The sequence below is a fragment of the Salvelinus fontinalis genome, chromosome 30 (genome assembly GCF_029448725.1).
Source record: "Salvelinus fontinalis isolate EN_2023a chromosome 30, ASM2944872v1, whole genome shotgun sequence".
NCBI lineage: Eukaryota > Metazoa > Chordata > Actinopteri > Salmoniformes > Salmonidae > Salvelinus > Salvelinus fontinalis.
Window position 1 is genome coordinate 11,477,290 of NC_074694.1, and position 27,500 is coordinate 11,504,789.

The 27,500-nt window shown below is 47.3% G+C and overlaps 1 protein-coding gene across 3 annotated transcripts in view; it reads left to right on the forward strand.

The window, feature by feature from the left end:
- The window catches only part of LOC129828630 (serine/threonine-protein kinase LMTK1-like), a 136,680-nt gene that overhangs the window by 61,242 nt on the left and 47,938 nt on the right, over positions 1–27,500 (forward strand). For 2 of the 3 annotated variants that reach the window (XM_055889715.1, XM_055889716.1), the window contains exons 2-3: positions 8,706–8,839; positions 22,400–22,541. In XM_055889715.1, coding sequence (XP_055745690.1) covers positions 8,706–8,839; positions 22,400–22,541 — 276 coding nt within the window. Of the gene's footprint in view, positions 1–8,705; positions 8,840–15,478; positions 15,838–22,399; positions 22,542–27,500 lie in introns of those variants that run through there. The other variant, XM_055889718.1, reaches the window with a different exon arrangement.

A 27,500-nucleotide genomic window follows, 5' to 3' on the forward strand; every position in this document is an offset into this window, starting at 1 on the left:
CTAATAAAATACCAGAACACCAAATGGAGTGATGTGCCTGTTGTATTTCTCTGTCTCCCTTTAGGGAGTTGACAGCCTCTTGTCTTTCTTAGGATCTATGTTCAGTACAGAGTACAGATCAGAGCAGGACAGGGGTGTTCTCCATCTGCACTGGCTTCCTTAGTGGAGAGAGAGTCAATGCCATCCATCTCCCCCAGCTAGCCAACCGCAACGCAACACAGAGGCAGTGTTTATGTACTGTGTGTGTGTGTGTGTGTGTGTGTGTGTGTGTGTGTGTGTGTGTGTGTGTGTGTGTGTGTGTGTGTGTGTGTGTGTGTGTGTGTGTGTGTGTGTGTGTGTGTGTGTGTGTGTGTGTGTGTGTGTGTGTGTGTGTGTGTGGTAATTTATTTATTGTTGACCCATATTAGATGGTAATAGAGTGGTGAATGGTGTTTTCATTAACTGGTCTGTTGAACAACATGTCACTCACATGGTCTCACACACACGCACGCACGCACGCACACACGCAGGCACGCACGCACGCACGCACGCACGTCTGCAGCTAAACCCATCTAGGCTTCTAACAACACATCAGTACAATATGATGTAGACCTTCCAATGTATCTGTTAATCAGCTTTAGGGCAGGCTCCTATCTCGCTCTGTCTCCAATGTCTCCTCTCTCTTCTCTGTCTCCTTTCTCTCCTATGCCCCCCCTGTCTCCCCTGTCCTCTCTGTCTCCTCTCTCTTCTGCCTCCTCTGTCTCCTCTGTCTCCCCTGTCCTCTCTGTCTCCTATGTCTCCTCTCTCTCCCCTGTCTCCTTTCTCTCCTCTGTTTCCTCTCTCCTATGTCTCCCCTGTCCTCTCTGTCTCCTATGTCTCCTCTCTCTCCTCTGTCCTCTCTGTCCTCTCTGTCTCCTATGTCCTCCCTGTCCTCTCTGTCTCCCCTGTCTCCTCTGTCCTCCCTGTCCTCTCTGTCACCTATGTCTCCTCTGTTTCCTCTCTCTTCTCTGTCTCCTTTCTCTCCCCTCTCTCCTCTGTCCTCCCTTGTCTACCCTGGTCTCAATAAAGGCTGTATTAGCTCAGATTAAAGTGTTCTATTATTATCTGAGGCCCTCCTTCATTATTAATGGAGAGCTCTGTTCAGCCCTGTCTTTGGTAAGGCCCCCCCCCCCATTGTACCTTCAAACTGATGTGTGATCGTGTGTGTGTTGACATGGATCGACAGAGGAGATTTACAGCTGAAGGCTATCCTACACGGCTGGTCATCCAATCTGTTTCTGTGGCAACCTCTGTCCCTCTCCACCCCGTGTTGTATAAAAATACATGTTGAGGCTCACTGACAAAACGAGATATATGCTATATTGTTCAAAAAGATTCATAAGATTCAAATCAAATGTTATTTGTCACATACACATGGTTAGCAGATGTTAATGCGAGTGTAGCGAAATGCTTGTAGATTGGCCAATGCAACACGCAGATTATAACGTAAAGTAAGAAAAATTCACCAACATTAACTCAGACCTGTAATTCATATTTCAGTGTAATTCCATTTCGTCTTACATCGTGTGTGTGTGTAGGATCAGCGTGCCGCTAGCGGCACTACCCCCCCCCCCCCCCCCCCCACTGAAAAACCAGTGCCGCGAAATTCAAAAAAATGATTTTTTTAAAATATTTAACTTTCACACATTAAAGTCCAATACAGCTAATGAAAGACACAGATCTTGTGAATCCAGTCAACATGTCCGATTTTTAAAATGTTTTACAGGGAAGACACAATATGTAAAGATGTACATCTATTACCTAAAAACACATTAGCATAATCCACCATCTTTTATTTGTCCACCAACACCAGTAGCCATCCCCAATTCGGCTAAACTAAGATATTTATAGCCCCTAACCAACAAAAAAACTCATCAGATGACAGTCTGATAACATATTTATGGTATGGGATAGGTTTTGTTAGAAAAAAGTGCATATTTCAGGTAGATGGCATAGGTTACAATTGCACCCACCGTCACAAATGGACTAGAAAAACTACATTGAGCAACGTGTTTACCTACTTACTAATCATCAAACATTTCGTAAAAATACACAGCATACACGAATCGAAAGACACAGATCCTGTGAATACAGACAATATTTCAGATTTTTTAAGTGTCTTACAGCGAAAACACAATAAATCGTTATATTAGCATAGCACATAGCACATAGCAGCCCAGCATTGATTCTAGCCAAAGTGGGCGATAACGTCAACATCGCCAAAAATATATACATTTTTTCACTAACCTTCTCAGAATTCTTCAGATGACACTCCTGTAACATCATATTACACAATCCATATAGAGTTTGATCGAAAATGTTTATATTTAGCCACCAAAATCATGGTTAGACAATGTGAAATGTAGCTCAGCTGGTGAGAAAATGTCCTTGCGCCACTTAGACAGTGATCTACTCTTATACATAAATACTCATAAACGTGACTAAAAAATATAGGGTGGACAGGGATTGATAGACAATTTAATTCTTAATACAATCGCGGAATTACATTTTTTTATTTATCCTTACTTTTCAATACAGTTTGCGCCAAGCGAAGCTACGTCAAAAAACATGGCGTCCTAAGCCACTAACATTTTTCGACAGAAACACGATTTATCATAATAAAAATGTCCTACTTTGAGCTGTTCTTCCATCAGTATCTTGGGCAAAGGATCCTTTCTTGGGAGTAATCGTCTTTTGGTGGAAAGCTGTCCTCTTGCCATGTGGAAATGCCCAACTGCGTTCGGGATGAACTGAAAGCGTGCCCAGCTATTCACAGCGTTAAAGAAATAAATGTCCCAAAATCGCACTAAACGGATATAAATTGCTATAAAATGCTTTAAATTAACTACCTTATGATGTTTTTAACTCCCATAACGAGTAGAAACATGACCCGAGTAATATTACCCCCTTCACTAATGCTTGGAACAGGTGCGGGCCGGTGTCCTCTAGGCGCATGACGCAGCTCCAAAAGAATGACTAGCCTCAGGGTTTTTTCATTTGTAGTGCCTGTGAACGTGCAATCGACCCCATTGAAATCGTCATCACGTAAAGGCATCCAGGGGAAGACGTAAGCAGTGTCTGTATAGTCATAGCAATAACAGTGCCCTTTTAACTGACTTCAGAACAGTGGCCAACATTTCTGAAATCTGACTCCATGTCAGGGAAATTGCTGTAGAATGGGCTCTGTTCCACTTAGAGACAAAATTTCAACTCCTATAGAAACTATAGACTGTTTTCTATCCAATAATAATAATAATATGCATATTGTACGATCAAGGATTTTGTGGGAAGCCGTTTCAAAAATTACCCAATTAGCATAAATAGTCTCAACAGCGCCCCCATCCTCAACAGGTTATAACGTAAAGTAAGAAAAATTCACCAACATTAACTCAGACCTGTAATTCATATTTCAGTGTAATTCCATTTCGTCTTACATCGTGTGTGTGTGTGTGTGTGCGTGTGTGTGTGTGTGTGTGTGTTTGTGTTTCGCCTTACATCACAATTAGACAGAGAAAGTACTGTAGATTGTGCCTGAAATGGCACTGTTAGTAGCATAGTTTACTACTTTATACCAGGGCCCATAGGGTAGTGTACTACTATATACCAGGGCCCGTAGGGTAGTGGACTACTATATACCAGGGCCCATAGGGTAGTGGACTACTTTATACCAGGGCCCATAAGGTAGTGGACTACTATATACCAGGGCCCGTAGGGTAGTGGACTACTATATACCAGGGCCCATAGGGTAGTGTACTACTATATACCAGGGCCCGTAGGGTAGTGGACTACTATATACCAGGGCCCATAGGGTAGTGGACTACTTTATACCAGGGCCCATAAGGTAGTGGACTACTATATACCAGGGCCCATAAGGTAGTGGACTACTTTATACCAGGGCCCATAAGGTAGTGGACTACTTTATACCAGGGCCCATAAGGTAGTGGACTACTTTATACCAGGGCCCATAAGGTAGTGGACTACTTTATACTAGGGCCCATAAGGTAGTGGACTACTATATACCAGGGCCCATAGGGTAGTGTACTACTATATACCAGGGCCCGTAGGGTAGTGGACTACTATATACCAGGGCCCATAGGGTAGTGGACTACTTTATACCAGGGCCCATAGGGTAGTGGACTACTTTATACCAGGGCCCATAAGGTAGTGGACTACTATATACCAGGGCCCATAAGGTAGTGGACTACTTTATACTAGGGCCCATAAGGTAGTGGACTACTTTATACCAGGGCCCATAGGGTAGTGGACTACTTTATACCAGGGCCCATAAGGTAGTGGACTACTATATACCAGGGCCCATAGGGTAGTGGACTACTTTATACCAGGGCCCATAGGGTAGTGGACTACTTTATACCAGGGCCCATAAGGTAGTGGACTACTTTATACCAGGGCCCATAAGGTAGTGGACTACTTTATACCAGGGCCCATAGGGTAGTGGACTACTTTATACCAGGGCCCATAAGGTAGTGGACTACTTTATACCAGGGCCCATAAGGTAGTGGACTACTTTATACCAGGGCCCATAGGGTAGTGGACTACTTTATACCAGGGCCCATAAGGTAGTGGACTACTTTATACCAGGGCCCATAGGGTAGTGGACTACTTTATACCAGGGCCCATAAGGTAGTGGACTACTTTATACCAGGGCCCATAGGGTAGTGGACTACTTTATACCAGGGCCCATAGGGGAATATGGTTCCATTTCAGGCCCACAAAGGACTCCACAGGAGCTACCATTATCCCCTCATAATAACATCTAGCTACTGTATCTGTCAAATGTATATTAGATACATATTAAGTCACTATCTCCGCAACAACATTTTTTCACTCTCTCTCTCTCTCTCTCTCTCTCTCTCTCTCTCTCTCTCTCTCTCTCTCTCTCTCTCTCTCTCTCTCTCTCTCTCTCTCTCTCTCTCTCTCTTTCCCTCTCTCTCTCTCTCTCTCTTTCACTCTCTTTCACTCTCTTTCTCTCTCTCTCTTTCACTCTATTTCTCTCTCTTCTCTCTCTCTCTCTTCTCTCTCTCTCTCTCTCTCTCTCTCTCTTCTCCCTCTCTCTCTCTCTTCTCCCTCTCTCTCTCTCTCTCTCTTCTCTCTCTCTCTTCTCCCTCTCTCTCTCCTCTCTCTCTCTCTCTCTCTCTCTTCTCTCTCTCTCTCTCTCTCTCTCTCTCTCTGATACAGATGTTCAGAGATGAAAGACAATGTGTATGAGTTAATTTTATTCCGCTATAGTGTGTTATGCAAAAGTATAATTATTTTACTTCAGTTGCGAAGCAACACTAGAAAATATGTGGTTATCCAAATCGCTGATTCATAGCATATTCAAGGCACTTCCACGTAATACAATGTAGATTTGTTTAAATCACGTTAAACCAACGGTGATAAATGATCTAGGAAATGTATAACTAAAGTGTTTGCTGAAAAACATCCCTGAATATATTACTATATTCATTTAATTGACTGTACCTAACCACACATTAATACAGTATAGACCTCCCAATGTGTCTGTTGATCAACTGCAGGGCAGGCTCCTCTTTCGCCATGTCTCCTGTGTCTCTCCTGTCTCCTGTGTCTCTCATGTCTCCTGTGTCTCTCCTGTCTCCTCTGTCTCCCCTGTCTCCTCTGTCCTCTCTGTCTCCTGTGTCTCTCCTGTCTCCTCTGTCTCCCCTGTCTCCCATGTCTCCCCTCTCTCGCCATGTCTCCCATGTCTCCCCTCTCTCGCCATGTCTCCCATGTCTCCCCTCTCTCACCATTTCTCCTAGGTCTCCTCTGTCTCCTGTCTCCCCTGTCCTCTCTGTCTCCTGTCTCCCCTGTCCTCTCTGTCTCCTGTCTCCCCTGTCCTCTCTGTCTCCTCTGTCTCCCCTGTCCTCTCTGTCTCCTCTGTCTCCCCTGTCCTCTCTGTCTCCTCTGTCTCCTAGGTCTCCTCTGTCTCCCCTGTCCTCTCTGTCTCCTAGGTCTCCTCTGTCTCCCCTGTCCTCTCTGTCTCCTCTGTCTCCTCTGTCTCCCCTGTCCTCTCTGTCTCCTCTGTCTCCCCTGTCCTCTCTGTCTCCTCTGTCTCCCCTGTCCTCTCTGTCTCCTCTGTCTCCCCTGTCCTCTCTGTCTCCTAGGTCTCCTCTGTCTCCCCTGTCTCCTCTGTCTCCTCTGTCTCCTCTGTCTCCCCTGTCCTCTCTGTCTCCTCTGTCTCCCCTGTCCTCTCTGTCGCCTAGGTCTCCTCTGTCTCCCCTGTCCTCTCTGTCTCCTAGGTCTCCTCTGTCTCCCCTGTCCTCTCTGTCTCCTCTGTCTCCTAGGTCTCCTCTGTCTCCCCTGTCTCCTCTGTCTCCTCTGTCTCCTCTGTCTCCCCTGTCTCCTCTGTCTCCTAGGTCTCCTCTGTCTCCCCTGTCTCCTCTGTCTCCTCTGTCTCCTCTGTCTCCTAGGTCTCCTCTGTCTCCTCTGTCTCCTCTGTCTCCTCCATCTCCCCTGTCTCCTCTGTCTCCCCTGTCTCCTCTGTCTCCTCTGTCTCCTCTGTCTCCTGTCTCCCCTGTCCTCTCTGTCTCCTCTGTCTCCTAGGTCTCCTCTGTCTCCCCTGTCCTCTCTGTCTCCTAGGTCTCCTCTGTCTCCCCTGTCCTCTCTGTCTCCTCTGTCTCCTCTGTCTCCCCTGTCCTCTCTGTCTCCTCTGTCTCCCCTGTCCTCTCTGTCTCCTAGGTCTCCTCTGTCTCCCCTGTCCTCTCTGTCTCCTAGGTCTCCCCTGTCTCCCCTGTCCTCTCTGTCTCCTAGGTCTCCTCTGTCTCCCCTGTCTCCTCTGTCTCCTCTGTCTCCCCTGTCTCCCCTGTCCTCTCTGTCTCCTCTGTCTCCTCTGTCTCCCCTGTCCTCTCTGTCTCCTAGGTCTCCCCTGTCTCCCCTGTCCTCTCTGTCTCCCCTGTCTCCTCTGTCTCCTCTGTCTCCCCTGTCCTCTCTGTCTCCTCTGTCTCCTCTGTCTCCCCTGTCCTCTCTGTCTCCTAGGTCTCCTCTGTCTCCCCTGTCTCCTCTGTCTCCTCTGTCTCCCCTGTCTCCTCTGTCTCCCCTGTCCTCTCTGTCTCCTAGGTCTCCTCTGTCTCCCCTGTCTCCTCTGTCTCCTCTGTCTCCTCTGTCTCCTCTGTCTCCCCTGTCCTCTCTGTCTCCTAGGTCTCCTCTGTCTCCCCTGTCTCCTCTGTCTCCTCTGTCTCCTCTGTCTCCCCTGTCCTCTCTGTCTCCTCTGTCTCCCCTGTCCTCTCTGTCTCCTCTGTCTCCTCTGTCTCCCCTGTCCTCTCTGTCTCCTCTGTCTCCTCTGTCTCCCCTGTCTTCTCTGTCTCCCCTGTCCTCTCTGTCTCCTCTGTCTCCCCTGTCCTCTCTGTCCTCTCTGTCTCCTCTGTCTCCTCCGTCTCCCCTGTCCTCTTTGTCTCCTAGGTCTCCCCTGTCTCCTCTGTCTCCTCTGTCTCCTCTGTCTCCTCTGTCTCCCCTGTCCTTTCTGTCTCCTAGGTCTCTTCTGTCTCCCCTGTCTCCTCTGTCTCCTCTGTCTCCTCTGTCTCCCCTGTCCTCTCTGTCTCCTCTGTCTCCCCTGTCCTCTCTGTCTCCTCTGTCTCCCCTGTCCTCTCTGTCTCCTCTGTCTCCTCTGTCTCCCCTGTCCTCTCTGTCTCCTCTGTCTCCCCTGTCCTCTCTGTCTCCTCTGTCTCCTCTGTCTCCCCTGTCTCCCCTGTCCTCTCTGTCTCCCCTGTCCTCTCTGTCTCCTCTGTCTCCTCTGTCTCCTCTGTCTCCCCTGTCCTCTCTGTCTCCTAGGTCTCCTCTGTCTCCCCTGTCTCCTCTGTCTCTTCTGTCTCCTCCGTCTCCCCTAACGGCAGGTAGCCTTGCGGTTAAGAGTGTTGGGGTGAGTAACCGAAAGGTTGCTAGTTCATATCGACTAGGTGGAAAAACTTTCGGTGTGCCCATTAGCGAGGCACTTAGCCGTAATTGCTCTGGATAAGAGCGTCTGCTAAATGACAAGTAATAACATAACGTACGTCTTTGGTAGAAGAAGATACTAATGCCTTCTTCAGCCTGATGTTCTGTCTGGCTTCTTCTGCACAATGACTGCTACTATCTGATCCTTTCAAGACTGTAACCAATCTCACTATGTATCTTATGTGTATGTACACTGAGGGTACAAAACATTAGGAACACCTGCTCTTTCCATGACAGACTGACCCAGGTGAATCCAGGTGAAATCTATGATCCCGTATTGATGTTAAATTCCCTTTAATCAGTGTAGATGAAGGGGAGGAGACGGGTTAAAGAATGATTTTTAAGCCTTGAGACAATTGAGACATGGATTGTGTGTGTGTGTGTGTGCCATTCAAAGGGTGAATGGGCAAGACAAAATATTTAAGTGCCTTTTGAACGGGGTGTGGTAGTAGGTGCCAGGTGCACCGGTTTGTGTCAAGAACTGCAACGCTGCTGGGTGTTTCACGCTCAACAGTTTCCAGTTTGTATCACAGGAGGCTGGTGGCACCTTAATTGGGGAGGACTGTCTGATGGTAATGACTGGATTGTTTCAAAGGTTAACGTAGGCACAGATACTCCACTAATGTTTCATTAACATAATGCAAGTCTCTTTTTTGCATGTATTTTTTTTTAATTTCCCAACTGGGTCAATAAAGATATTGATTGGCTCTCTGGTTGTATTAACTCTGTCTGTCTTGCAGATGGCGCTCCGCTAAGTGGGTTGTCTTGGTCGTCTTCTCTGGCGGTTGTGGCTGTTTCCTTCTCTGGTCTCTTCACCTTTGTCTTCCTCATGCTGGCCTGCTTCTGCTGCAAGAAGGGGCATATCGGCTTCAAGGTGAGACACACACGCTCACTCGTTCGCTCGCACTCGCGCGCACACACACACACACACACACACACACACACACACACACACACACACACACACACACACACACACACACACACACACACACACACACACACACACACACACACACACACACGTAGTATTTTCTCTTGACCCATTTTGAAGTGCTGTTAACAGAAGCGTCTTTAGACCTCAGAGCTGCTGACATCCATTAGATGGGTTTTCTGCTCTCAGTCCAGAGACAATCTGCACTCTGCTACTCTGCGGATACCTTGAGGAGAACACGTTCAGTTCTGTGAGACCTTTTGAGCAGAGCGATTCACTTTTCACTGAATGAATCTCCTAGCTAGTTTCTTCTACTGCGGGCATGAGCTTGTGTAGGCGTGCGCGAGTCATACGTACGCGAGTCATACGCGTGCACGAGTCATACGTGCGTGCGTGCGTGAGTGAGTGACATTTTCATCGATGCCCATCTGTCTCACAAACAGAAGGCCTCTCCCATAGAGTGGTTCCTACAGGCTACTTTATATTCCTCTTTACCACAAACAGAGGATTGTTTCAAAGGTAAACATAGGCACAGATACTCCACTAATGTCTCATTAACATAATGCAAGTCACCTACAGAGAGAGGGACTAAGATAGAGGAGAATACTCAGAGGGAGAGAGAGACTAAGATAGAGGAGAATACTCAGGGAGAGAGACTAAGATAGAGGAGAATACTCAGAGAGAGACTAAGATAGAGGAGAATACTCAGGGAGAGAGAGACTAAGATAGAGGAGAATACTCAGGGAGAGAGAGACTAAGATAGAGGAGAATACTCAGAGAGAGACTAAGATAGAGGAGAATACTCAGAGAGAGAGACTAAGATAGAGGAGAATACTCAGGGAGAGACTAAGATAGAGGAGAATACTCAGGGAGAGAGAGACTAAGATAGAGGAGAATACTCAGAGAGAGAGACTAAGATAGAGGAGAATACTCAGAGAGAGAGAGAGACTAAGATAGAGGAGAATACTCAGGGAGAGAGAGACTAAGATAGAGGAGAATACTCAGGGAGAGAGAGACTAAGATAGAGGAGAATACTCAGGGAGAGAGAGGGACTAAGATAGAGGAGAATACTCAGGGAGAGACTAAGATAGAGGAGAATACTCAGGGAGAGAGACTAAGATAGAGGAGAATACTCAGGGAAAGAGACTAAGATAGAGGAGAATACTCAGGGAGAGAGAGGGACTAAGATAGAGGAGAATACTCAGGGAGAGACTAAGATAGAGGAGAATACTCAGGGAGAGAGAGACTAAGATAGAGGAGAATACTCAGGGAGAGACTAAGATAGAGGAGAATACTCAGGGAGAGAGAGACTAAGATAGAGGAGAATACTCAGGGAGAGACTAAGATAGAGGAGAATACTCAGAGAGAGAGAGAGACTAAGATAGAGGAGAATACTCAGAGGGAGAGACTAAGATAGAGGAGAATACTCAGATAGAGGGACTAAGATGGAGGAGAATACTCAGAGAGAGAGAGAGACTAAGATAGAGGAGAATACTCAGAGAGAGAGACTAAGATAGAGGAGAATACTCAGAGAGAGAGACTAAGATAGAGGAGAATACTCAGGGAGAGACTAAGATAGAGGAGAATACTCAGAGAGCGAGAGACTAAGATAGAGGAGAATACTCAGAGAGAGAGACTAAGATAGAGGAGAATACTCAGGGAGAGGCTAAGATAGAGGAGAATACTCAGAGAGAGAGAGACTAAGATAGAGGAGAATACTCAGAGAGAGACTAAGATAGAGGAGAATACTCAGAGGGAGAGAGAGACTAAGATAGAGGAGAATACTCAGAGAGAGAGAGACTAAGAGAGAGGAGAATACTCAGAGAGAGAGAGACTAAGATAGAGGAGAATACTCAGGGAGAGGCTAAGATAGAGGAGAATACTCAGAGAGAGAGAGACTAAGATAGAGGAGAATACTCAGAGAGAGACTAAGATAGAGGAGAATACTCAGAGGGAGAGAGAGACTAAGATAGAGGAGAATACTCAGAGAGAGAGAGACTAAGAGAGAGGAGAATACTCAGAGAGAGGGACTAAGATAGAGGAGAATACTCAGAGGGAGAGAGAGACTAAGAGAGAGGAGAATACTCAGGGAGAGGGACTAAGATAGAGGAGAATACTCAGAGGGACTACGATAGAGGAGAATACTCAGAGAGAGAGACTAAGATAGAGGAGAATACTCAGAGAGAGAGAAAGACTAAGATAGAGGAGAATACTCAGGGAGAGAGAGACTAAGATAGAGGAGAATACTCAGGGAGAGAGAGACTAAGATAGAGGAGAATACTCAGAGAGAGAGAGACTAAGATAGAGGAGAACCCTCAGGGAGAGAGAGACTAAGATAGAGGAGAATACTCAGGGAGAGAGAGACTAAGATAGAGGAGAATACTCAGAGAGAGAGAGACTAAGATAGACGAGAATCCTCAGGGAGAGAGAGACTAAGATAGAGGAGAATACTCAGGGAGAGGGACTAAGATAGAGGAGAATACTCAGAGAGAGAGACTAAGATAGAGGAGAATACTCAGAGAGAGGGACTAAGATGGAGGAGAATACTCAGAGAGAGAGAGAGACTAAGATAGAGGAGAATACTCAGAGAGAGAGAGACTAAGATAGAGGAGAATACTCAGAGAGAGAGACTAAGATAGAGGAGAATACTCAGAGAGAGAGAGACTAAGATAGAGGAGAATACTCAGGGAGAGAGAGACTAAGATAGAGGAGAATACTCAGAGAGAGACTAAGATAGAGGAGAATACTCAGAGAGAGAGGGATTAAGATAGAGGAGAATACTCAGAGAGAGAGACTAAGATAGAGGAGAATACTCAGAGAGAGACTAAGATAGAGGAGAATACTCAGGGAGAGAGGGACTAAGATAGAGAAGAATACTCAGGGAGAGAGAGACTAAGATAGAGGAGAATACTCAGTGAGAGACTAAGATAGAGGAGAATACTCAGGGAGAGAGGGACTAAGATAGAGAAGAATACTCAGGGAGAGAGAGACTAAGATAGAGGAGAATACTCAGGGAGAGACTAAGATAGAGGAGAATACTCAGGGAGAGACTAAGATAGAGGAGAATACTCAGAGAGAGAGAGACTAAGATTGAGGAGAATACTCAGAGAGAGGGACTAAGATAGAGGAGAATACTCAGGGAGAGAGAGACTAAGATAGAGGAGAATACTCAGGGAGAGAGAGACTAAGATAGAGGAGAATACTCAGAGAGAGACTAAGATAGAGGAGAATACTCGGAGAGGGACTAAGATAGAAGAGAATACTCAGAGAGAGAGACTAAGATAGAGGAGAATACTCAGGGAGAGAGACTAAGATAGAGGAGAATACTCAGAGAGAGAGAGAGACTAAGATAGAGGAGAATACTCAGAGAGAGAGACTAAGATAGAGGAGAATACTCAGGGAGAGAGAGACTAAGATAGAGGAGAATACTCAGAGGGAGAGACTAAGATAGAGGAGAATACTCAGAGAGAGACTAAGATAGAGGAGAATACTCAGAGGGAGAGAGAGACTAAGATAGAGGAGAATACTCAGAGAGAGAGACTAAGATAGAGGAGAATACTCAGAGAGAGGGACTAAGATAGAGGAGAATACTCAGAGGGAGAGAGAGACTAAGATAGAGGAGAATACTCAGAGAGAGAGACTAAGATAGAGGAGAACACTCAGGGAGAGAGAGACTAAGATAGAGGAGAATACTCAGGGAGAGACTAAGATAGAGGAGAATACTCAGAGAGAGAGAGACTACGATAGAGGAGAATACTCAGAGGGAGAGAGAGACTAAGATAGAGGAGAATACTCATAGAGAGAGAGAGACTAAGATAGAGGAGAATACTCAGAGAGGGACTAAGATAGAGGAGAATACTCATAGAGAGAGAGACTAAGATAGAGGAGAATACTCAGGGAGAGACTAAGATAGAGGAGAATACTCAGAGAGAGAGAGACTAAGATAGAGGAGAATACTCAGGGAGAGAGAGACTAAGATAGAGGAGAATACTCATAGAGAGAGGGACTAAGATAGAGGAGAATACTCGGAGAGGGACTAAGATAGAAGAGAATACTCAGAGAGAGAGACTAAGATAGAGGAGAATACTCAGAGAGAGAGACTAAGATAGAGGAGAATACTCAGGGAGAGAGACTAAGATAGAGGAGAATACTCAGAGAGAGAGACTAAGATAGAGGAGAATACTCAGAGAGAGAGACTAAGATAGAGGAGAATACTCAGGGAGAGACTAAGATAGAGGAGAATACTCAGAGAGAGAGAGACTAAGATAGAGGAGAATACTCAGAGAGAGAGACTAAGATAGAGGAGAATACTCAGGGAGAGACTAAGATAGAGGAGAATACTCAGAGAGAGAGAGACTAAGATAGAGGAGAATACTCAGAGAGAGAGACTAAGATAGAGGAGAATACTCAGAGAGAGACTAAGATAGAGGAGAATACTCAGAGGGAGAGAGAGACTAAGATAGAGGAGAATACTCAGAGAGAGAGACTAAGATAGAGGAGAATACTCAGAGAGAGGGACTAAGATAGAGGAGAATACTCAGAGGGAGAGAGAGACTAAGATAGAGGAGAATACTCAGGGAGAGGGACTAAGATAGAGGAGAATGCTCAGAGGGACTACGATAGAGGAGAATACTCAGAGAGAGAGACTAAGATAGAGGAGAATACTCAGAGAGAGAGAGAGACTAAGATAGAGGAGAATACTCAGGGAGAGAGAGACTAAGATAGAGGAGAATACTCAGGTAGAGAGAGACTAAGATAGAGGAGAATACTCAGAGAGAGAGAGACTAAGATAGAGGAGAATATTCAGGGAGAGAGAGACTAAGATAGAGGAGAATACTCAGGGAGAGAGAGACTAAGATAGAGGAGAATACTCAGAGAGAGAGACTAAGATAGAGGAGAATACTCAGGGAGAGACTAAGATAGAGGAGAATACTCAGAGAGAGAGAGACTAAGATAGAGGAGAATACTCAGAGAGAGAGACTAAGATAGAGGAGAATACTCAGAGAGAGGGACTAAGATAGAGGAGAATACTCAGAGGGAGAGAGAGACTAAGATAGAGGAGAATACTCAGGGAGAGGGACTAAGATAGAGGAGAATACTCAGAGGGACTACGATAGAGGAGAATACTCAGAGAGAGAGACTAAGATAGAGGAGAATACTCAGAGAGAGAGAGAGACTAAGATAGAGGAGAATACTCAGGGAGAGAGAGACTAAGATAGAGGAGAATACTCAGGTAGAGAGAGACTAAGATAGAGGAGAATACTCAGAGAGAGAGAGACTAAGATAGAGGAGAATATTCAGGGAGAGAGAGACTAAGATAGAGGAGAATACTCAGGGAGAGAGAGACTAAGATAGAGGAGAATACTCAGAGAGAGAGAGACTAAGATAGAGGAGAATACTCAGAGAGAGAGAGACTAAGATAGAGGAGAATACTCAGGGAGAGAGAGACTAAGATAGAGGAGAATACTCAGAGAGAGAGAGACTAATATAGAGGAGAATACTCAGAGATAGAGAGACTAAGATAGAGGAGAATACTCAGGGAGAGAGAGACTAAGATAGAGGAGAATACTCAGGGAGAGAGAGAGAGAGAGAGGGGAGGAGATGGAGAGAGAAGAGAAAGAGAGAGGAGAGGGAGAGAGAGAGGAGAGGGAGAGAGGATAGGTAGAAAGAGAAGAGAGGAAAGGGAGAGAGAGGAGAGGAGAGGGAGAGAGAGAGGAGAGGAAAGAGGAGAGGGAGAGAGGAGACGTAGAAAGAGAGGAGAGGAAAGGGAGAGAGAGGAGAGAGGAGAAAGAGAGATGAGAGGTAGAGAGAGAGGAGAGGAGAGGGAGAGAGGAGAGGTAGAGAGAGGAGAGGGAGAGGGAGAGAGGAGAAAGAGAGGAGAGGAGAAAGAGAAAGCAGGGAGGGAGAAAATGGGAGAGGAGAGGGAAAGAGAGAGAGGAGAGGGAGAGGCGAGGGAGGGAGAGAGAGAGGGGAGGGGGAAAAGGGGTGAGAGGGCTTGAGGAAGGGCATACCCCAGAGTCCACAGTACATCCGGCCTCACGCGCCCCAGGGCCTCCATCTGGAATTAGACACAGCCTCTCCCAGAGCAGGAAGAGGAGATGATAGAGGTGTGTGTGTGTGTGTGTGTGTGTGTGTGTGTGTGTGTGTGTGTGTGTGTGTGTGTGTGTGTGTGTGTGTGTGTGTTGTGTGTGTTGTGTGTGTGTGTGTGTGTGTGTGTGTGTGTGTGTGTGTGTGTGTGTGTGTGTGTGTGTGTGTGCTCATCCTTGTGGGGAAGAGTTCTGCTCTGCACATGTTCCCCGCCAGGAGAAGAGAGAGAGTGATAGAAGAGAAAGAACTAGAGAAGAGGGGAGAGAATGATGTCATGAGGATAGAATGTGAAAAGCCTTCCCTCCCACTCATTTTTTTCTGCCTCACATTTTTGTGGGGGCTCCATTTCTCTCGCTTCTTCTCACTTGCCCCCCCCCCCCCCCCTCCAAATTTCTTGCTTTCCTGTCTCTCTCCCTCCCTCCTCTTGGGAGGAGCACAGGAATTGCCTGTTGGACTGGGAAACACTTCTCCTCCCTTTAACGCTTCCTTTTCTCTCCATCCTTCTGTCCCTCTCTTTCTCTCCATCCATGACATTGAGATAGACCCTTCTGGTCTCGCTGGAGCGCTAGATAGCAGCGATCTGCTGGAATAAGTCCCTCTCAGCTGCAGGACCATGGTCTTACTGTAGGCTCTGTGTTTGGCACCGCCAATCACATGCCCTCCAAGCCAGCTGGGCCTTCATGGGGCCCCTGGGTGCTTGTGTGTACGTGGTTTGGTGGGGGTGGTGGTGGTGGTGTTTGCAGGTGCTTTCCACTTGTTGTTCTGCTGAGACATTCGGGTACAGGGTACAAGTGAACTTGTGTCGGGCGAGTGACCAACATGCCGGCTTTCCCAATGGAACTTGAGCTCAGGTAAGAACAGATAGATGTTATGTGGAGAGTGGGAGTAGCCTGAACTCTAGCTGTGAATGAGTCCTAATGCTGATTGTAATAGAAATGATTTCTTTTGTATTGTTTTTAGCGGAGAGTTCTTTGATGCCATTAAATTAAACCAGTTTGCACAATATTAGTACATGTATTGTTTCTACTTTACTTGTTTCTACAATTATAAAGCGAAATTGGTCCTTGAAAAATGCTATAAAATAGAATGCATTATTTGTATGATTTATGTGTGAGAGGGCTGAGAGAGGGCTGGTAGAGGACTGAGAGAAGGCTGGGAGAGGGCTGAGAGAGGGCTGGGAGAGGGATGAGAGGGCTGGGAGAGGGATGAGAGGGCTGGGAGAGGGATGAGAGAGGGCTGGGAGAGGGATGAGAGGGCTGGGAGAGGGATAAGTGAGGGCTGGTAGAGGGCTGGGAGAGGGATGAGAGGGCTGGGAGAGGGATGAGAGAGGGCTGGGAGAGGGATGAGAGGGCTGGGAGAGGGATGAGAGAGGGCTGGGAGAGGGATGAGAGAGGGCTGGGAGAGGGCTGGGAGAGGGATGAGAGAGGGCTGGGAGAGGGATGAGAGGGCTGGGAGAGGGATGAGAGAGGGCTGGGAGAGGGATGAGAGAGGGCTGGGAGAGGGCTGAGAGAGGGCTGGGAGAGGGCTGAGAGAGGGCTGGGAGAGGGCTGAGAGAGGGCTGGGAGAGGGCTGGGAGAGGGCTGTGAGAGGGCTGAGAGAGGGCTGGGAGAGGGCTGAGAGAGGGCTGGGAGAGGGCTGGGAGAGGGCTGAGAGAGGGCTGGGAGAGGGCTGAGAGAGGGCTGGGAGAGGGTTGAGAGAGAGCTGGGAGAGGGCTGGGAGAGGACTGAGAGAGGGCTAGGAGAGGGCTGGGAGAGGGCTGGGAGAGGGATGAGAGAGGGCTGGGATAGGGATGAGAGGGCTGGGAGAGGGATGAGTGTTGGCTGGGAGAGGGCTGAGAGAGGGCTGGGAGAGGGCTAGAGGAGGGCTGGGAGAGGGCTGGGAGAGGGCTGAGAGAGGGCTGGGAGAGGGCTGGGAGAGGGCTGAGAGAGGGCTGGGAGAGGGCTGAGAGAGGGCTGGGAGAGGATTGAGAGAGAGCTGGGAGAGGGCTGGGAGAGGACTGAGAGAGGGATGAGAGAGGGCTGGGAGAGGGATGAGAGAGGGCTGGGAGAGGTATGAGAGGGCTGGGAGAGGGATGAGTGAGGGCTGGGAGAGGGCTGAGAGAGGGCTGGGAGAGGGCTGGGAGAGGGATGAGAGAGGGCTGGGAGAGGGCTGAGAGAGGGCTGGGAGAGGACTAGGAGAGGGCTGGGAGAGGACTGAGAGAGGGCTGGGAGAGGGCTGAGAGAGGGATGGGTGTTTATGTTAGATCTATGTAACTGTATGTGTGGGAGAGAGATGTGAGTGGATATTTGTGTCTTTGTGTGAACTCTGTAGCTGTGCATTTTACAGGAACTCTGTGCGTGTGTTATCTCTGTAATGGTAGAGAGGGCGAGGGCTGGGAGAGGGCTGAGAGAGGGCTAGGAGAGGGCTGGGAGAGGGCTGGGAGAGGGATGAGAGAGGGCTGGGAGAGGGATGAGAGGGCTGGGAGAGGGATGAGTGTTGGCTGGGAGAGGGCTGGGAGAGGGTTAAGAGAGAGCTGGGAGAGGGCTGGGAGAGGACTGAGAGAGGGATGAGAGAGGGCTGGGAGAGGGATGAGAGAGGGCTGGGAGAGGTATGAGAGGGCTGGGAGAGGGATGAGTGAGGGCTAGGAGAGGGCTGAGAGAGGGCTGGGAGAGGGCTGGGAGAGGGCTGGGAGAGGGCTGAGAGAGGGCTGGGAGAGGACTAGGAGAGGGCTGGGAGAGGACTGAGAGAGGGCTGGGAGAGGGCTGAGAGAGGGATGGGTGTTTATGTTAGATCTATGTAACTGTATGTGTGGGAGAGAGATGTGAGTGGATATTTGTGTCTTTGTGTGAACTCTGTAGCTGTGCATTTTACAGGAACTCTGTGCGTGTGTGATCTCTGTAAGGGTACGTGTTAGAGGACTGAGTGTTTACTGTGATCTCTGTAAGGGTACGTGTTAGAGGACTAGGTGTTTACTGTGATCTCTGTAAGGGTACGTGTTAAGAGGACTGGGTGTTTACTGTGATCTCTGTAAGGGTACGTGTTAGAGGACTGGGTGTTTACTGTGATCTCTGTAAGGGTACGTGTTAGAGGACTGGGTGTTTACTGTAATCTCTGTAAGGGTACGTGTTAGAGGACTGGGTGTTTACTGTGATCTCTGTAAGGGTACGTGTTAGAGGACTGGGTGTTTACTGTAATCTCTGTAAGGGTACGTGTTAGAGGACTGGGTGTTAGCTGTGATCTCTGTAAGGGTACGTGTTACAGGGCTGGGTGTTTACTGTGATCTCTGTAAGGGTACGTGTTAGAGGACTGAGTGTTTACTGTGATCTCTGTAAGGGTACGTGTTAGAGGGCTGGGTGTTTACTGTGATCTCTGTAAGGGTACGTGTTAGAGGACTGGGTGTTAGCTGTGATCTCTGTAAGGGTACGTGTTAGAGGACTGGGTGTTAGCTGTGATCTCTGTAAGGGTACGTGTTAGAGGACTGGGTGTTAGCTGTGATCTCTGTAATGGTACGTGTTAGAGGAGTGGGTGTACGTGTTAGAGGACTGAGTGTTTACTGTGATCTCTGTAAGGGTACGTGTTAGAGGACTGGGTGTTAGCTGTGATCTCTGTAATGGTACGTGTTAGAGGGCTGGGTGTTTACTGTGATCTCTGTAAGGGTACGTGTTAGAGGACTGAGTGTTTACTGTGATCTCTGTAAGGGTACGTGTTAGAGGACTGGGTGTTTACTATGATCTCTGTATGGGTACGTGTTAGAGGACTGAGTGTTTACTGTGATCTCTGTAATGGTACCATTTAGAGGACTGGGTGTTTACTGTGATCTCTGTAAGGGTACGTGTTAGAGGACTGGGTGTTTACTGTGATCTCTGTAATGGTACGTGTTAGAGGACTGAGTGTTTACTGTGATCTCTGTAAGGGTACGTGTTAGAGGACTGGGTGTTTACTGTGATCTCTGTAATGGTACCATTTAGAGGACTGGGTGTTTACTGTGATCTCTGTAAGGGTACGTGTTAGAGGACTGGGTGTTTACTGTGATCTCTGTAAGGGTACGTGTTAGAGGACTGGGTGTTTACTGTGATCTCTGTAATGGTACCATTTAGAGGACTGGGTGTTTACTGTAAACTCTGTAAGGGTACGTGTTAGAGGACTGGGTGTTTACTGTGATCTCTGTAATGGTACGTGTTAGAGGACTGGGTGTTTACTGTGATCTCTGTAATGGTACGTGTTAGAGGACTGAGTGTTTACTGTGATCTCTGTAAGGGTACGTGTTAGAGGACTGGGTGTTTACTGTGATCTCTGTAATGGTACCATTTAGAGGACTGGGTGTTTACTGTAAACTCTGTAAGGGTACGTGTTAGAGGACTGGGTGTTTACTGTGATCTCTGTAATGGTACGTGTTAGAGGACTGGGTGTTTACTGTGATCTCTGTAAGGGTACGTGTTAGAGGACTGGGTGTTTACTGTGATCTCTGTAAGGGTACGTGTTAGAGGACTGGGTGTTTACTGTGATCTCTGTAAGGGTACGTGTTAGAGGACTGAGTGTTTACTGTGATCTCTGTAAGGGTACGTGTTAGAGGACTGAGTGTTTACTGTGATCTCTGTAAGGGTACGTGTTAGAGGACTGAGTGTTTACTGTGATCTCTGTAAGGGTACGTGTTAGAGGACTGGGTGTTTACTGTGATCTCTGTAAGGGTACGTGTTAGAGGACTGGGTGTTTACTGTGATCTCTGTAAGGGTACGTGTTAGAGGACTGGGTGTTTACTGTGATCTCTGTAATGGTACGTGTTAGAGGACTGGGTGTTTACTGTGATCTCTGTAAGGGTACGTGTTAGAGGACTGGGTGTTTACTGTGATCTCTGTAAGGGTACGTGTTAGAGGACTGGGTGTTTACTGTGTCTCAGGAACTCTGATCCTGAAACAGATGTTTGGTGGGTCGGTAGGGGTCGTGTGAAGCTGTGGACTTGGAGAACAGAGGGAGTGTGTGTGTGTGCGTGTCTGTCTGTCTGAGTGAGACTGCGTATGTGCATATGTGTGTGTGTTCTCTCGTGGGACAGGATTGAGCGAGCGAGGGATGGAAGGAGGGGTAAGGAGGATGGGGGGAGTCAGGGGAGTGGGTGCAGGACGAGTTTACAAAGGGTCACAGTTTTCCATAGTTTCCACCTCACCACTAAACTCCTTACAACTGAGAGGCTTTTACACTGATATCCACTCCCCAAATCCTGCCAATTCCCTCGCTCTACTCCCTCCCTCCCTCCCTTCCATCTCTCTCTCTCTCTCTCTCTCTCTCTCTCTCTCTCTCTCTCTCTCTCTCTCTCTCTCTCTCTCTCTCTCTCTCTTCCATCGCTCTCTCTCTCCCATCTCTCTCTCTCTCTCTCTCTCTCTCTCTCTCCCATCTCTCTCTCTCTCTCCTCCCATCTCTCTCTCTCTCTCCCATCTCTCTCTCTCTCTCTCTCTCTCCCATCTCTCTCTCTCTCTTCCTCTCCATCTCTCTCTCTCTCTCTCCTCCCATCTCTCTCTCTCTCTCCTCCCATCTCTCTCTCTCTCTCCCGTCTCTCACTCGTCATCATCCCTTCTTTATTGTGTCACTTCAGTCTTAGAGCTTTGAAGATCTCTCCAAGGGATTTCTTATTTAATATCCAATATGTATTAGTGTGGTCGGCTCCAGAATGGATCTGATGTCTTACAGTACACTGTTAAAATAAAGTGCTTTGGAAACTGAGCTTCCACCAACGTTAAGGAGACAAAACGTTGACTTTGCTGGAGTATTGAAACATCATTCCGAGAGGTTTTGAAACATTACACGGTGTTTTGATTGATTAACATGACTTAATCACGAGTTCTGCAACACCAGGGACTGGGATGTTTGAAAACACTCTTTTGGTGTTTCACCTTCTGTTTAGTGCAGAATTATACCACTTCTTCTATGGTATTGACTTCATTGATTTATGTATCTGATCATTTGCCAATTGAACCCATTTTGTCAGGCGTTGTTGAACCCAGTGTTTAATTCACCAGCGTTAACTAGAGGTTTTACAACAAGCATTGCAGGATGCTGCATTTTGCTTCTACTGTACCATCAACGTTTGCTAATGTGAGAATGGGTCATTTCATCATTGAACTTAATTTTGCCTGACGGGTGTAAAAGATCCCTTCATCATGATCGCTTACACCTCATGGCACAACAAGCTGCTTAGTACTACTGTAGATGTCTAACTTTTATTTCTTCAAACATGCATATAACAATGTCTAAAATAATTGATAATAATCATGACATTGTGTCAGCAGGTGATTGTGAATTAAATAACCTTTGGTTAACAATAACTGCCACTCTCAGGAACAACTACACAGACCTGAACGAGGAAGGAACAGGAAATGGAATGACAGTTAGAAATGTATGTGGGTATTATTAGTTCTACACCCTAACTGTTTGTTAAGTTGCCAAAATAATCATATCTAGTTGAATGAACATATGAGTCAAATTGAGCAAACACATCATTTTAATTTGACAGAATTTTTGCCTACCTTTTATCATGTTGGAGATAAGTTTTGACCAAGTAAACATTTTAAGTTCAGGTTACATTTTGACCCGAAAAAAGCTGGGTAAACAAAACAAAAAAAAGCTGCGGAACCAGTTACTTCAAAATATTTAGTTTAAACATAATTTTTTATATAGTTTTTTACAGGTCACCTTCATTTCGTTGATCTCCACCCCAAACAAGTAACAGATAAATAGCATAATATTCTCATGGTTAAATTCAAGGTCAGAATGCACATAGAGAGAAAAGTGCATTAAAAGATAATTTCATTCCATTTAGGCACGCTTAACTCGGAAATCCCTCCGAACTGCCTGACATCAGCTTCCCCTGGCAGAGACAGAGACAGAGACAGAGGCAGAGGCAGAGGCAGAGACAGAGACAGAGACAGACAGAGAGACGGAGACAGAGACAGAGACAGAGAGAGAGACAGAGACAGAGACAGAGACAGAGACAGAGAGACAGAGACAGAGACAGAGACAGAGACAGAGACAGAGACAGAGACAGAGACAGAGACAAAGACAGAGACAGAGACAGAGACAGAGACAGAGAGACAGAGACAGAGACAGAGACAGAGACAAAGAGAGACAAAGTTATCTTTTCCCCTCTCAATGTTGCTTCAACCTATTGCTCTCTGCTATGGGGACAAATGGATTCCCGGAATTGGATTACGTTCTCGTATACGGCAGGGATTTTTTTCTAAAGGTAATATTGTCTGTTTGATGGACTACATTGCAGTCGGACTGCACAGAATCACTGCTATATAAATCATCTTGTTTTTCCAAGAACTTTGCATTGTGTGATCAAGCTAAAGGATTCTTTACCTCACCTTGTAAAACTCATCTCAAACACACTGAACTTCTGATCTTGATGGTCTCTGACCTCTCTGCCCTTCTGTCCTGTAGGAGTTTGAGAATGTCGATGGGGAGGAGTACCAGGCGGACCTGTCCACCCTGGCGTCCCCTGCATCCCAGAGCGGACCTGATGTGTACATCCTACCCCTCACTGAGGTGTCCCTCCCCGTGGCCAAACAACCAGGACGATCAGGTAGGACCTACATGTCTTGAGTCTGATAAAATTAAATGACACTTCTCTCTCTCTCTCTCTCTCTCTCTCTCTCTCTCTCTCTCTCTCTCTCTCTCTCTCTCTCTCTCTCTCTCTCTGTATTTGAAGTCAGCTCTGTGAGGAGGGATGTTCAGGGAATGACTGTCAGAGAGAACCATATCAAATTCATATAGTCACTTTCACAGCTCAAAGGTAATACAATATAAAAGGTAGTGTAAAAGTGTAAAAATAAAGGTGAGACAATAAAGGGAAATGTTTTGTGCCTTTATTCTGTCCTTGACTAAGTGATGGAAACCTTGCAGTAGACTAGAGTGTTTTCAGTGACTAGTCTTCAAGGATGTCAGGGTATACTGTCGCGGTGTCAGGGTATACTGTCAGGAGGTCAGGGTATACTGTCGGGACGTCAGGGTATACTGTCAGGATGTCAGGGCATACTGTCAGGATGTCAGGGCATACTGTCAGGATGTCAGGGTATACTGTCAGGATGTCAGGATATACTGTCAGGATGTCAGGGTATACTGTCAGGATGTCAGGGTATACTGTCAGGATGTCAGGGTATACTTTCAGGATGTCAGGGTATAGTGTCAGGATGTCAGGGTATACTGTCAGGATGTCAGGGTTTACTGTCAGGATGTCAGGGTATACTGTCAGGATGTCAGGGTATACTGTCAGGATGTCAGGGTATACTTTCAGGATGTCAGGGTATAGTGTCAGGATGTCAGGGTATACTGTCAGGATCTCAGGGTTTACTGTCAGGATGTCAGGGTATACTGTCAGGATGTCAGGGCATACTGTCAGGTGTCAGGGTATACTGTCAGGTGTCAGGGCATACTGTACTGTATTTTCTAGCTCTTTAGCCCACAAAGTCTCCCTAGAGTCAGTGACCAACGCCCTAACACTGGACCACTGGGCCTATCCCCATCCCTTCTGCCCTGGACCACTGCTGGGCCTATCCCCATCCCTTCTGCCCTGGACCACTGGGCCTATCCCCATCCCTTCTGCCCTGGACCACTGGGCCTATCCGCATCCCTTCTGCCCTGGACCACTGGGCCTATCCCCATCCCTTCTGCCCTGGACCACTGGGCCTATCCCCATTCCTTCTGCCCTGGACCACTGCTGGGCCTATCCCCATCCCTTCTGCCCTGGACCACTGCTGGGCCTATCCCCATCCCTTCTGCCCTGGACCACTGCTGGGCCTATCCCCATCCCTTCTGCCCTGGACCACTGCTGGGCCTATCCCCATCCCTTCTGCCCTGGACCACTGCTGGGCCTATCCCCATCCCTTCTGCCCTGGACCACTGCTGGGCCTATCCCCATCCCTTCTGCCCTGGACCACTGCTGGGCCTATCCCCATCCCTTCTGCCCTGGACCACTGCTGGGCCTATCCCCATCCCCTCTGCCCTGGACCACTGCTGGGCCTCTCCTCCATCCCCTATACCCAATGCCCTGGACCAATGACCATGTATAATGAGACTATATACAAGGAGTACAGGTACCGAGTCAATGTGCAGGGGTACGAGGTAGTAATGAGACTATATACAAGGAGTACAGGTACTGAGTCAATGTGCCAGGGTACGAGGTAGTAATGAGACTATATACAAAGAGTACAGGTACTGAGTCAATGTGCCAGGGTACGAGGTAGTAATGAGACTATATACAAGGAGTACAGGTACTGAGTTAATGTGCCAGGGTACGAGGTAGTAATGAGACTATATACAAGGAGTACAGGTACTGAGTTAATGTGCCAGGGTACGAGGTAGTAATGAGACTATATACAAGGAGTACAGGTACTGAGTTAATGGACAAGGGTACGAGGTAGTAATGAGACTATATACAAGGAGTACAGGTACTGAGTTAATGGACCAGGGTACGAGGTAGTAATGAGACTATATACAAGGAGTACAGGTACTGAGTTAATGGACCAGGGTACGAGGTAGTAATGAGACTATATACAAGGAGTACAGGTACTGAGTCAATGTGCAGGGGTACGAGGTAGTAATGAGACTATATACAAGGAGTACAGGTACTGAGTCAATGTGCCAGGGTACGAGGTAGTAATGAGACTATATACAAAGAGTACAGGTACTGAGTCAATGTGCCAGGGTACGAGGTAGTAATGAGACTATATACAAGGAGTACAGGTACTGAGTTAATGTGCAGGGGTACGAGGTAGTAATGAGACTATATACAAGGAGTACAGGTACTGAGTTAATGTGCCAGGGTACGAGGTAGTAATGAGACTATATACAAGGAGTACAGGTACTGAGTTAATGGACAAGGGTACGAGGTAGTAATGAGACTATATACAAGGAGTACAGGTACTGAGTTAATGGACCAGGGTACGAGGTAGTAATGAGACTATATACAAGGAGTACAGGTACTGAGTTAATGGACCAGGGTACGAGGTAGTAATGAGACTATATACAAGGAGTACAGGTACTGAGTTAATGGACCAGGGTATGAGGTACTAATGAGACTACATAGAAGGAGTACAGGTACCGAGTCAATGTGCAGGGGTATGAGGTAGTAATGAGACTATATAGAAGGAGTACATGTAACAGTATAACTTTAAACCGTCCCCTCGCCCCGACACGGGCGCGAACCAGGGACCTTCTGCACACATCAACAACTGACACCCACGAAGCGTCGTTACCCATCGCTCCACAAAAGCCGCGGCCCTTGCAGAGCAAGGTGAAACCCTACTTCAGGTCTCAGAGCAAGTGACGTAACTGATCGAAACACTAACTAGCTAGCCATTTCACATCCGTTACATACAGGTACCGAGTCAATGTGCAGGGGTACGAGGTAGTAATGAGACTATATACAAGGAGTACAGGTACCGAGTCAATGTGCAGGGGTACGAGGTAGTAATGAGACTATATACAAGGAGTACAGGTACTGAGTCAATGTGCCAGGGTACGAGGTAGTAATGAGACTATATACAAAGAGTACAGGTACTGAGTTAATGTGCAGGGGTACCAGGTAGTAATGAGACTATATACAAGGAGTACAGGTACTGAGTCAATGTGCCAGGGTACGAGGTAGTAATAGGACTATATACAAGGAGTACAGGTACTGAGTCAATGTGCCAGGGTACGAGGTAGTAATAAGACTATATACAAGGAGTACAGGTACTGAGTCAATGTGCAGGGGTACGAGGTAGTAATGAGACTATATACAAGGAGTACAGGTACTGAGTCAATGTGCCAGGGTACGAGGTAGTAATGAGACTATATACAAGTATACAGGTACTGAGTCAATGTGCAGGGGTATGAGGTAGTTGAGGTAATTGAGGTAATACTGTATGTACATCTAGGTAGAGAAGAAAGTGACCAGGATAGATAATAAACAGTGTGTCGATGTGTCAGTGTGTGTGTGTTTTGTAGTATGTGTCAGTGTGTGGGTAGAGTCCAGTCAGTGTGTGGGTAGAGTCCAGTCAGTGTGTGGGTAGAGTCCAGTCAGTGTGTAGGTAGAGTCCAGTCAGTGTGTGGGTAGAGTCCAGTCAGTGTGTGGGTAGAGTTCAGTGAGTGTGTAGGTAGAGTCCAGTCAGTGTGTGGGTAGAGTCCAGTCAGTGTGTAGGTAAAGTCCAGTCAGTGTGTGGGTAGAGTCCAGTCAGTGTGTGGGTAGAGTCCAGTCAGTGTGTGGGTAGAGTCCAGTCAGTGTGTGGGTAGAGTCCAGTCAGTGTGTGGGTAGAGTCCAGTCAGTGTGTGGGTAGAGTCCAGTCAGTGTGTAGGTAGAGTTCAGTCAGTGTGTGGGTAGAGTCTAGTCAGTGTGTGGATAGAGTCCAGTCAGTGTGTAGGTAGAGTCCAGTCAGTGTGTGGGTAGAGTCCAGTGAGTGTGTTGGTAGAGTCCAGTCAGTGTGTGGGTAGAGTCCAGTCAGTGTGTGGGTAGAATCCAGTGAGTGTGTGGGTAGAGTCCAGTCAGTGTGTGGGTAGAGTCCAGTCAGTGTGTATGTAGAGTCCAGTCAGTGTGTGGGTAGAGTCCAGTGAGTGTGTTGGTAGAGTCCAGTCAGTGTGTGGGTAGAGTCCAGTCAGTGTGTGGGTAGAGTCCAGTCAGTGTGTGGGTAGAGTCCAGTCAGTGTGTTGGTAGAGTCCAGTCAGTGTGTGGGTAGAGTCCAGTCAGTGTGTGGGTAGAATCCAGTCAGTGTGTGGGTAGAGTCCAGTCAGTGTGTGGGTAGAGTTCAGTGAGTGTGTGGGTAGAGTCCAGTCAGTGTGTGGGTAGAATCCAGTCAGTGTGTGGGTAGAATCCAGTCAGTGTGTGGGTAGAATCCAGTCAGTGTCTGGGTAGAATCCAGTCAGTGTGTGGGTAGAGTCCAGTGAGTGTGTTGGTAGAGTCCAGTCAGTGTGTGGGTAGAGTCCAGTCAGTGTGTGGGTAGAGTCCAGTCAGTGTGTGGGTAGAATCCAGTGAGTGTGTGGGTAGAATCCAGTGAGTGTGTGGGTAGAATCCAGTGAGTGTGTGGGTAGAATCCAGTGAGTGTGTGGGTAGAGTTCAGTCAGTGTGTGGGTAGAGCCTCCTAAGGGGGAAGATGCGTTGTCGTGCCCTCATCTAGACTGTGTTGATGTGTTTGGACCATGATAGGTCATTAGTGATGTGGACACCAAGGAACTTGAAGATCACGATCCACTCTTCTACAGCCCCGTTGGTGGGAATGGGTGAACAGGGAGTACATAATTTGACTAAGCATGCTCCCCTGAGGGGCCACCGTGTTAAGTGTCAGCGTGGCGGATTTGTTGTTGCCTACCCTCACCATCTAGAAGTCCAGGATCCAGTTGCAGAGGGAGGTCTTTAATCCCAGGGTCCTTAGTTTAGTGATGATCTTGGAGGGCACTATGATGTTGAACGCTGAGCTGTTGCAATAGCATTTTCATGTACAGTATGTGTTCCTTTTGTCCAGGTGGGAAAGGGCACTGTGGAGTGCAATAGAGATTGTATTTTCTGTGG